General features: G+C 38.3%; 1 protein-coding gene and 1 non-coding gene across 2 annotated transcripts; both read left to right on the top strand.

The window, feature by feature from the left end:
* The first annotated feature begins 19 nt into the window (after nucleotides 1-19).
* On the top strand, nucleotides 20-5,376 carry LOC117126627. The gene is made up of 4 exons (XM_033275170.1): nucleotides 20-3,759; nucleotides 3,914-4,028; nucleotides 4,103-4,227; nucleotides 4,500-5,376. Exons 1-4 carry the CDS (start codon nucleotides 3,600-3,602, stop codon nucleotides 4,625-4,627), a joined length of 528 nt encoding a protein of 175 aa, XP_033131061.1. The 5' UTR covers nucleotides 20-3,599; the 3' UTR covers nucleotides 4,628-5,376.
* Nucleotides 5,377-10,032: 4,656 nt separating this feature from the next.
* LOC117127051 lies at nucleotides 10,033-10,139 on the top strand. Its single transcript, XR_004449809.1, has one exon. It is a non-coding gene; the product is annotated as a small nucleolar RNA R71 (small nucleolar RNA).
* Nucleotides 10,140-11,650: the final 1,511 nt, after the last annotated feature.

Consider the following 11,650-nt stretch of genomic DNA (forward strand, 5'->3'; position numbering starts at 1 on the left):
GCTAAACGGCGGTGGTGGAGCAGAGCAGATCCATCCGAGCGGCGCACATCGGGAACCGGCCTGGGAGGTTTCTTCTTCGCTCTTCCAAATAGTTGTATAAAAATGTTTAAAAAGTATATTCGGTTTATATGTCTATCTTTATCTTTTTCATGTTTATTGATTAATGACAAACACATGTCCGCAATAATTAGTTAATTCACATTTAGCATAAAAAATAAACACTTGTTCGCATTAATTGTTTTTGTAATGTTTATTAATTGGTTATTTTTTATATTAATTAGTTTGATAATCGAATTTGGTATGCTTCGTGTTTTTAATGAAAAATAAACAACAAATTCTGAAATCTAGGAATGTAAAAACTATTGAATTATCATAGTAATAAAATTAATGAAATAGTTAGGATGAGTGAAAAGTGAAAGTAAATACTGTAGTAACAGTTTAAAATAGGTAAATTATGTTATGTACTTCTATTTTAATAGAATAAATTGATTGAGGGGACTTTTATGCCATGTGTCTCATGGTGTACATATAGATATGCCCAATTGAATATCACCACTCCTCAGTTGGTTATCACCTCTGTTCGGAAACTCGCTACGCGCTATCCGTGCGGCAATCATGGGCCTAGCGAGTTACTGAAAAATCGGAGAGTACGCGGGGAGTAATTTTTAATAAATTATTAATTTTAAATATACAAAAATATATTTACCAACTTAAATCATGTATCATAATTTTGGTTTTTCATTCATATATGTCATATGTGAAATTTTGTGCATATACCATGGTCTAAACTTGAGAATGAGAAAAAAAAAAGTTTCTTACAAATATAAATTATTAGTTTTAGAGAATCCCTTTGAATCAATGGTCTTGGAGAAAGACAAAAACTAACGTCTCTAAAAAGACACATGGACCGAGTTAATGGGAACTAGAACCCATTAAAAATATTTAATGGGCTTATTTGCCAAATAACAAACAAAAAAAGTAATTAGATTTTTAGTAAAAGGTTAGAGAGAGATAGGAAGAGAAATAAAGAGAGAGATGGTGTTTTGGTTAGATAGTAAGTTTGTGTTTTCTTATGGTTATAGGGGCAAATTTTCCAATATTTAAGCCCAGATAAAAATAAAACCCTAACAAAAATAAAATAGTCACACCACTTTCTTCTAACTCCTCTTTTCCATCTTCCATTGTTTTATGGAAAATGAAGACTGTGAAACCAATAAGCAGAGATGGTGAAAAAGAGAAGAAATCAAAAGTTTTGTGTAAACCAAAACACTATCTCAACCCAAATCGTACAGATGGGAACGCAATATAACCGACTTTAACTCACACGATTTTCAAATTCTACTACCGCATAACACAAAAATACGTTCTAAGCGGATATAACTCGGTCTGGCGTAGAACCCAACTGTATTGGCTCAACTCGCCACGGTGAGCATACGTTTCACAAGCGGCTCGGCCCCCGCAATTTAGAACAGGGGTTATCACCACATTTTCAAATACTCATGCATCCAAGTTAAAATAAATAAGTTATGTTATGTACTTCTATTTTTATTTCTAAAAATATAAATTGTAAGACAAATTTGAAGTAATTAAAATCAATTTTGTTTCTAATATCCAAAAATTACACATGAAAACAATCTTAAGATTTACTACAATCTTTATATAAAGTATAATTAATTCAGCCAATTTTTAAAAATAAATATAAAACATCATTGGTCACACATTTTTCAATCAAACTAAGATTAATATAAAAATATCAAAGCAACATCTAATTTGAAACATCAAAAACTCTCCAAAACATCATTTATTTTGGAACTTGGGGAATAATGTTTATTCATTGATCCATTATTTTCGTTTGGTATGACATATTGATGTTTTGTTTGTGGAAAACAACATAGTTAATATTTTCTTTTATTTACGTAATCAACATATGGCTACTTATAATTTTTAGATAATTCCAAATTTGTGGAAACTTAACATATTATTAGATGTTTAATAAGTTAAGAGATAAATACAATAAGAAAATCTAGAAATAGGAAAATGAAGTTTTCTATTAGATTAAGTTTGTGTTTTCTATATCTCACGTGTTAAAAAATTGTCATTCATATAAAAGGTTTCATGCAGAGGTGTTCCAAAGGAGATCTAAGAGAAGCATTGAAAGCTTTAGTTTTGAGTAGTTTCTAATGCTAATAAGAAAATTTGTTCTTATAATTCTGTGTTTCTAGAGAGTTTAGAGATTTGAGTAATAATAATGATAATACAGATGTTTTTATAAATCATGCTTCAGTATTTCGGTTTAATGTTTTGCATGAACTAAGAAAAACGGTAAATTTCTAAAAGTAAAGAAATAATGTATATGAAACATGGAAGTATAACCTATGACAAAGGTTTTTTTTTTTTGCTAAATTTTGGTGAGGAACAAAAAATTCGATCGTATATGATATATGTTTTGATATAGTAAAGAATACATGTTCCACGTAAATACACCCAGTCATCTAACACTACTAAAAGCTCAATATACTGAGCAGATAGCTATGACACGTAGGATAGTTTATTTGAGCCAATCAGAAACCTGTATTTTGCCACATCAGACTGTTTCACGGATTAATCCGTCCAAAGTCACGGGCCTCAGGGTTTGTTTTTTTTTTCCGTCCAAAGTCGAGCAGTTTAACGCGTGGGCTACGTGATTGGTATTTGGGCTTTATCAGATTGCCATTTGGGCTTCGACGGAGATCGTAAAATAATACATAGCCGTCGAGAGATGGTGATTCTTCTCACCCGTACCTCTTCGTCTTCTCCGATCGAAAAGCAACGAATCCGATAACTAAGCGATCCACAATGAATACTTCCGTGCTAATCAATCAATACCTCCTTAATGATTTCGTTTCACATCCCTCTTTTCCTCCTCTTTTATATGCAGTTCTTCTTTTCTTCGTACTAACTAAAACCCTAGAACCACTCAGATCTCAAACCATGGCGATGAAAAGAAATGGAAAGTCTCCTGTCTCATCCGACACTGACGAAATATTCATGTTCTTCAAAGATGTCTCTCTAGGTCCCCATGAAAATCAGTTGCGCTTCCGGCTCATTCATTTCTGGGAGGCTCGAAATCCGGTGAAGAAGAAACTTATTGGCCTGGAAATGCTCCTCATCGACGAGCAGGTATCTCGATTCTCTTAAAAAAATGTTTTCAAAACGCAGATCTTTGTTTTTCTGAGACTTTTCTGACGTTTCTTTAAACTTTTAAGTAGAATCTACGGTTTTGAATTTTGACGTTTTATTATACGATTGATTCATTAGTTAAAGTAGAGTTTGGTTAGAAGAATCTAGAGTTAGAGTTTGGTTGGAAGAATCTAGAGTTTCGATTAGTATTTTTGACGTTTTGTTATACGATTGATTCATTAGTTAAAGTAGGGTTTGGTTTCTGATTTGTTATTATTCGGAGGTTTTGTTCTCATTTCGTGAGTTGTTATTTTTTCCGACAACAGGGAACCGTCATTCAGGGATTCATCTCACCAGGACGTATCAAGAAGTACTTGCCTGATTTGAAACAAGGATCAGTTTACACGCTCAAAAACTTCTACGGGTCGAGAAACAAAACGATGTATCGGGTTGCTGATCATATCGCAACTGTGTCTTTCACATGGAACTCTGAATTGTCGGTTCTTTACGAGATTCCAACCTCTTTTGATGAAGACCGTTTCAGGTTTCATTCGTATGAAGATTTTGAAGCTAACTGTGATCTCAAAGGTGACCTCTACGGTAAGCATACTAATTTTTAAAGTCATATCTCAGTTACATTGCTTTCTTTGGTAAAGAAATCTAGAACTTTGTTGGGTTAAGTAATCAGTTCAAGTATTTGGTTTTTAGTGTTAGATTAACCATCTAAATTACACTCTTCATGAAAATGTTTTAGATGTTGTTGGCCACATGAAGTTGGTCAATGGACAGACTCTTATTGAGCGTCCCACACTCGATGAAGTGAAGATCGATACCACTCGGCACATTATGGTTCATGTGCAATCGCATGAGTAAGTGTGTTCTTCTATTTTCAAGTCACCATTTCTCGGTAGTTACTAAATCCCTAAGAGCTTATTATTTGCAGCGGACCTGTCATGAAGCTCTATCTTTGGGACCAGGCTGCAGCAGACTTCTGCAAGAAGTTTAACTCATATGACAACACTCCCACGGTGCTTTTGGTCACAGCTGTTAACACCAAACGTCTCGGAGGTAATCAATTATCTCTTTGGACGCATATTTCATTGATAATTGTGACATGTTTTCAAAAAAGATAGTTTCAACGTTCGCTTACGTGATACTAAAAACATTTTATTATTCCATAAACGGTTTCTTATTTGTCATTGACATCTTCTTATTCCATAAACGTTTTCTAATTTATCATTGGTTGATTATTGTTAACTATTCCAAAACGTTTTGTTTTTTAACACTGGCCTTTAGTTTCTCACTCAATCATTTTTGATGTTTCTTCCGTTATTGAAAAGGTACCCTTGCACTGACCTCTATGTCTCCCACACGGGTTTTCATGGACTATGATGTCCAGCCAACCATAGATTATTTCAACTGGTATGTATCTCCGTCTTCAATATCTATTCTATACGGGTTCATGTGAAGCGCACAGTTAGATGTATTGTAGTGAATGACTGAATCAATGTTTTTTATTGTGTGTTAGGCTCGGCTCAAACCCGGAGATTGCTATGCAAGTAAGTGCAGACGTCGTCACCAAGCGTGAGACACTGACTATAGCAGATATATTCTCTTACATGAAGCAAGAATCTGCAAAGGTAAAAATAAAGCTATATACTTCTTACTCATTTTGAAACACTAAGATTTTAATATGAACTGCGTATAAACTGTCGCAGGATGCCTTTTTTGAGTGAACTGCTACAATCGATGATGTTGTTCATGGTTCAGCTTGGTACTATATTGCATGCAGTGGATGCCATGCTAAGGCTACCAAAGGTGCAACATCTTTGGTTTGTACAAACACGAAATGTGAGAAGATCAACACAGCTGGTGTTCCTCAGTATGGTCTCTTGCCTGAACATTTAATTACACTTTCCCTGGTATTTGCTTCTGCTTATTACATTGGTGACGTTTCCTTCTGAATCTTTCTTAACAGGTATCGTGCAAAGATATCTGTTTATGACAACAGTGACCAAGCTGTTTTTGTCCTACTTGGTGATGCTGGTCGTGTGTTGACCGGTGATGTTAGGAGTTTTCAAGGCTCCTAAGACAAATGTTGTAGTATAAATGATTGTCGAACCAGTTCTGAGGGATATCAAAGCACTGAGAATGCAAGTACTCACTTAATCTAAGTGCAACCAATGATTTAGATGGGTTTTAAACTATGACTAAAACTAGAAAGCAATAACAGAATGATACTTTCTTGACTAAAGGAAAAGAGAACTCATGGGCATAGGGATTAGACCTTGGGTGATCAAGTATCGAACTAAGGATGGCAAATGATCAATCAAACTATCAACCTTAAGCCTAGACACAATTCTAAGCAAGCTCTATGTCTAGATGAATGCTCATTTGCTAACATATCTCAAACATCAAATGTCTTTGGTTGAATAATATGAAAGCAATCATTACTAACAAGTCTATTAGCTATCTTAGCATCTTTAACAACAAATGTCTTTGGCAAAGTATACTAAAAGCCTAGGAGAGTTGTCTCGGGCATTTCATCGAACACCTTTCGGGTGAGAAATGCCTAAGGATCAACAACTGAGTGGCCAACTCAGAAGATGCATTATGATTACTCTACTAGCAAGGAAATATGAATGATCTACACTAAAACATCCTAGCTCTAACCTAATCACCCTTAATCTCCCTAACCCATGAATTCCAAAGGTGATTACTCACTAATCTCCATGATTCCTCTTAAACCCATATTGGATTTCAGATTAATCATGTAGAGAAATAGATAAGAAATCAACAATAACACAAGAACATAACAATCAAAATCCAAGAGATGAACTTCTCAAGAGAGTTCTTGTGTATTTCTCAATAGATCAAAAGATAAAAGATAATCTGCCTCTCGTGGCTACAAAAGATGTTTAAAACATAGGTTTTTGAAATGTAAAAACGTGCATAATGAAATGACCAAAAGGCCCTTAAGTAAAACAGAAATCGAGCAGATAATAGGCGCGGAGCGACCTCGGCATGTCGCTCCGGCAAGTCGCTCCGGCCTTCGGGAGCGACCTCAGTGGGTCGCTCTGAGAGGTCGCTCCAGGCTTCGCTTCGTGTCGTCTCGCCATAGAGACGCGAGCGACCTCGGGGTGTCGCTTTGGGAGGTCGCTCCGAGAGGGGTGTGAGATGCGAGCGACTTCGTGGTGTCGCTCCGGGAGGTCGCTCCGGGCTCGTTCTCGCGTCTCCGAGTGATGAAACCGCGAGCGACTTCTCCCTGTCGCTCTGGTAAGGTCGCTCCAATAGGGAGGTCAGAGCGACTTGGTGGTGTCGCTCCGGACTGGTCGCTCCATGCCTTGCTCGCCCAATGACCACTCTAAACACTCCTTTTTGAGCTCCAAATGCACCCAAATGTCTCCAGAAACTCCATGTGGTACTCAAATACCTGATAGAGACATATGTATGCAAAATGCAACCTAAACATGTCTAAATTCTAATCTATATGATGAAAATGTTTATGAATGAATGGATAAAACAATGTAAATATGCAAGATATCAACTCCCCCAAACTTGTTCTTTTACTTGTCCACAAGTGAACTTTCTAGAACTCATAGGGAGAGAGGTTGAAGGTGGGAGCACGTAGCCAAAAGAAACACAACTAGCACACTCTCTTATTACACTCTAGCTTCTCTAGGCCTATCTTAACTCTTTTTGTTCTTACACTCATCATCAAGCATCCACACATTCAAATCAACCAACTCTCACATTCATTAAGCACAAAACATCAGGTGAATTCTTGCAAATGGTCAGTTGGTCCAAGTCATTTGGTTGGGTAAGGGAAGGCTTTTATTCAAGTGATTCAAGAGGTTCAAAACATATGATCTTTAAGGTGGTTTACTCTCAAAACAAGTAGCCTTGACATTGCACATAATATATCTAAGAAAGGGACCAACTCATGCATACAATGCTCAATCTCCATTGTTCTACCATTTTCCCAAACATACAATTACACAATCATTCCCAAATGTCAAACCCAAACTCACATCTCTCACCAAAAGATCCTAAGAACTTTAACTCCTTCTCTTTGAAATCTACAAGGGATTTTTTTCACAACCTCAAAACATTTCTTAGCTCCTAACAACTTTGCTAGCCCCCTTTTTCTTTTCTTTTTCTTTTTTTTTTCTTTTCTCTTTTTTTTTTTCGTTTTTCTTTTTCCCTTTTCTTTTTTTTTAGGCTGGGGGCCAAGACTTTTCAAAACTTGAGCTAGAGGCTTCTATACTGGTCCCAATAAAACAATTCACTTAAGCACAAAGAGTCTATTCTTTTCCTTTTTCATTTCTCCCAAATCATAATCACAACACTCACCCCCACCTATAGCTAGACAATAGAGTGTCCAATCTAGCAAGAATGAAGATCAAGCATTGTCGTTCCCGATACTCTCAACATTATGCACATGTAAGACTTTCCGAAAAAGGCCTCACTCATCAAACAATGAAAGCTTAAAAGGAGGAAAAGGTTTTGGGAGTGGTCTACCACTAGAGTTTGTCAAAAAAGATTGGTATAAAAGATGTGACAACTCAAGTGTGTATAGCCATGACTCAGTACACAAGGGACCATGAGCAAGAAGCATTAAGTTCGTTCAGTTCAAATAAGGTTGTAGTTGGCTTCAAAGACTGAGTTTCAGCAATCAACAAGTTTCAGGAAGAGTTTTCAAGGCTCGAAACATACAAGTCTTTTTGAGAGGTGCAAAAGCTAGTCAAGTGCAACGTAGTGTTCTTTACAAGGCATTCAAAATCATTGCTCCCAATGCAAGTGAATGCAACCTATATGCTCTAGACTCTCCTAAAAATGCAAATGATGCAAACTAAATGATTGATTTTTTTTTTTTTTATCTATGCAAATAGGTATGCCATGCGTGACTCAATGAAACAACATCAAAGCAAACATGATCAAATACTTGGTACCTCCCCCAAACTTGAGTGACACAGTCTCTGTGTCGTCAAGTAGAGAGAGAGATACCGAAAAGAAGACTAATATGCAAAAATGAAATGGTATATACAAGGGAGTGTGGTGGGTTACCTTCTATAGGGAATGAATAGAGGGAGATGCTCCCTCCTCGTCGTCCTCAGGTGGTAACTCTTCAAGGTGCTCATCAGCAGGAGTGCCCATCTCTTCAATGTAGAAGGCTTGCCCGAACACAGTTGGTTTCCTCATTTTCCTCTTGATGTCAAAGTGGAGGATGTTCTCTTTACCCAAATGGAGATCAATCGTGCCCTCCTTCACATTAACAATAGCTCCTGCTGTAGCTAAGAATGGCCTTCCTAGAATCAATGGATCTTGAGCCTCCTCACCCATCTCAAGCACCACAAAATCTGTAGGTATCTCATACCTTCCAATCTTCACAGGGAGGTCCTCTAAGATGCCCACAGGATACTTCACTGAACGATCAGCTAACACCAGAGAGAGTCTACACTTCTTGTACTGAGTGAATCCAAGCTTCTTTGCAACAGACAAAGGCATCAAGCTGACACTAGCTCCCAAATCGCAGAGACTTTTCTCAAATACCATAGGTCCAAGAGCACAAGGTAGTGTGAAGCTTCCTGGATCCTCTAATTTCTCTGGAACATCAAGCCTCTGGATGATGGCATTGCACTCATGGGTAAGAATCATCATGCCTTCCATCTCCTTCTTCTTTGCAGCTACAACATCTTTCAGGAAATTGTTGTATTGAGGAATCAACATGAAAGCATCGATGATGGGCATTGCAACCTGAGCTTCACTCATTTGCTTCTCAAACAGAGCTTTGTATTTCTCTAGCAGCTGCTTCTTGAATCTACCAGGGAATGGAAGTTTGGGTTCATAGGGAGGAGGAACAAAAGAACTTTCACTTGCTGGAGTAACAACTTCACCATCCTTTACTGTCTTCTTCTCCTCTCCAACCTTTCCTTTACCTTTGGCTTCCACTATCTTCTCCAAGATCTCGTCATTGATCTTCTCATCAACAATCACCACTTCATCATCTATGTTGATGGCAACCCCCTCACCTAATTTCTCAGCATCCTTGGTGAGGGTTCTAGGAGGTAACTGCTTACCACTCCTAAGGGTGATAGCTTTGGCCTCCTTGGGATTTTGGTCAGACTTTCCAGGTAGAGATCCTTGCTGGCGATTCTGGTGAGTGTTCATGGAAGCAAATTGATTCTCTAAATTCCTGACTGTAGAAGCAAGGTGTGAGAATTTGTTGTTGAGCTCATTGTAGCCCCATCAATCTTGGAATGAAGGTTCTTCAACTCATAACCAACTTGCTTCTCACTTCTAGTCTGAGACTCCAAGATTTGCTTCAGTAAGGTATCAGTGCTGCTCTCTTGAGGAGCAGAGGAACCAGACGAGGGGTTTTGCTGAGGCTGATAGCTGCCTTGCTGGTTGTTTCTTGGCGGATAGCCACTCTGTTGGTTGTTTGGATAGGATTTCTGTTGGTAGTTGTTGTACTGAAAGTTGGGCTCCTTTTTGTACCAGCTACCATTGTTGTTGATGAAACACAACTCCTCTTGACCTTCCAAACCCTCAACCTCATTGACAGCAAGTGGATCTTCCTGCTTGGAGTTACCAACAAACTTCAGCTGCTCTTGGGTTGCTTTTTCAGCAATGAGGAGGTCGATCTTGTCTTCCAAAGCTTTGATCTCTTTCCTCGTCTGCTTATCATCTGTTCTACTGCCTCTGTCGTAGTCTCCACTGTAGACTGCATCACTCTTTACCATGTTGTCAACCAGCTCCTCTGCATCTTCCTCAGTTCTCCCCAAGAAGAACCCATTGCTAGCTGTATCCAGTCTGGCTCTGTACTTAGGAAGAGCACCACGGTAGAATGTGCTCAGCAAGCTTTCCTTAGAAAAGCCATGGTGTGGGCATTGAGCTTGGTAGCCCTTGAATCTCTCCCAGGCTTCACTGAAGCCTTCCAAGTTCTTCTGTTGAAAGCTGGAAATCTCGTTTCTCAGCTTAGCAGTTCTTGAAGTAGAGAAGAACTTCTCCAAGAATGCTTTCTTGCAGTCATCCCAAGTGGTGATGGAGTCGCTGGGTAGAGACTTCTCCCACTGACGTGCCTTATCCCCCAAAGAGAAAGGGAATAGCTTGAGCTTTAAGGCATCTTCGGACACACCATTGGTTTTTGACAACCCACAGTAGCTGTCGAACCTGTCCAAGTGATCAAATGGATCCTCTAGAGCCAAGCCATGATACTTGTTGTTCTCGATCACGTTGAGGAGTCCTGATTTGATCTCAAAGTTGTTGGCTGCCAAAGCGGGTGCTCGGATTCCCAATCTATGACCACGAATGTTGGGGCGGTCGTAAGTGCCAATGGGTCGAGCTGCTCGATGTTGGTTTTGTGGAACGTTGTTAGCTCCATTGACGCCCGCATCATTTTGAGGTATGTCTTCCATATCAGTGTCCAATCTCTGCAAGTGAGCCTGTTGCTCTTCTTCTCTTCTCTTTCTAGCACACTCTCTCTCTAAAGCTCTGATGTCTGCAGCTCTTGGAACTAGGTTTGATGGACCCCTGCTCCTCAAGTTCATACACCTGTAGATTAAAGGGAGGTGAAGAAGAATCAGTAACAAAAGAAAATGAAAATGACTTAGTCTCAAGCAAGTGACTAAATCTCAATGTTGAAATCTACTCAGAATTTGGCAACGGCGCCAATTTGATGTTAGGAGTTTTCAAGGCTCCTAAGACAAATGTTGTAGTATAAATGATTGTCGAACCAGTTCTGAGGGATATCAAAGCACTGAGAATGCAAGTACTCACTTAATCTAAGTGCAACCAATGATTTAGATGGGTTTTAAACTATGACTAAAACTAGAAAGCAATAACAGAATGATACTTTCTTGACTAAAGGAAAAGAGAACTCATGGGCATAGGGATTAGACCTTGGGTGATCAAGTATCGAACTAAGGATGGCAAATGATCAATCAAACTATCAACCTTAAGCCTAGACACAATTCTAAGCAAGCTCTATGTCTAGATGAATGCTCATTTGCTAACATATCTCAAACATCAAATGTCTTTGGTTGAATAATATGAAAGCAATCATTACTAACAAGTCTATTAGCTATCTTAGCATCTTTAACAACAAATGTCTTTGGCAAAGTATACTAAAAGCCTAGGAGAGTTGTCTCGGACATTTCATCGAACACCTTTCGGGTGAGAAATGCCTAAGGATCAACAACTGAGTGGCCAACTCAGAAGATGCATTATGATTACTCTACTAGCAAGGAAATATGAATGATCTACACTAAAACATCCTAGCTCTAACCTAATCACCCTTAATCTCCCTAACCCATGAATTCCAAAGGTGATTACTCACTAATCTCCATGATTCCTCTTAAACCCATATTGGATTTCAGATTAATCATGTAGAGAAATAGATAAGAAATCAACAATAACACAAGAACATAACAATCAAAATCCAAGAGATGAACTTCTCAAGAGAGTTCTTGTGTATTTCTCAATTGATCAA

The sequence above is a fragment of the Brassica rapa genome, chromosome A07, assembly GCF_000309985.2.
Source record: "Brassica rapa cultivar Chiifu-401-42 chromosome A07, CAAS_Brap_v3.01, whole genome shotgun sequence".
NCBI lineage: Eukaryota > Viridiplantae > Streptophyta > Magnoliopsida > Brassicales > Brassicaceae > Brassica > Brassica rapa.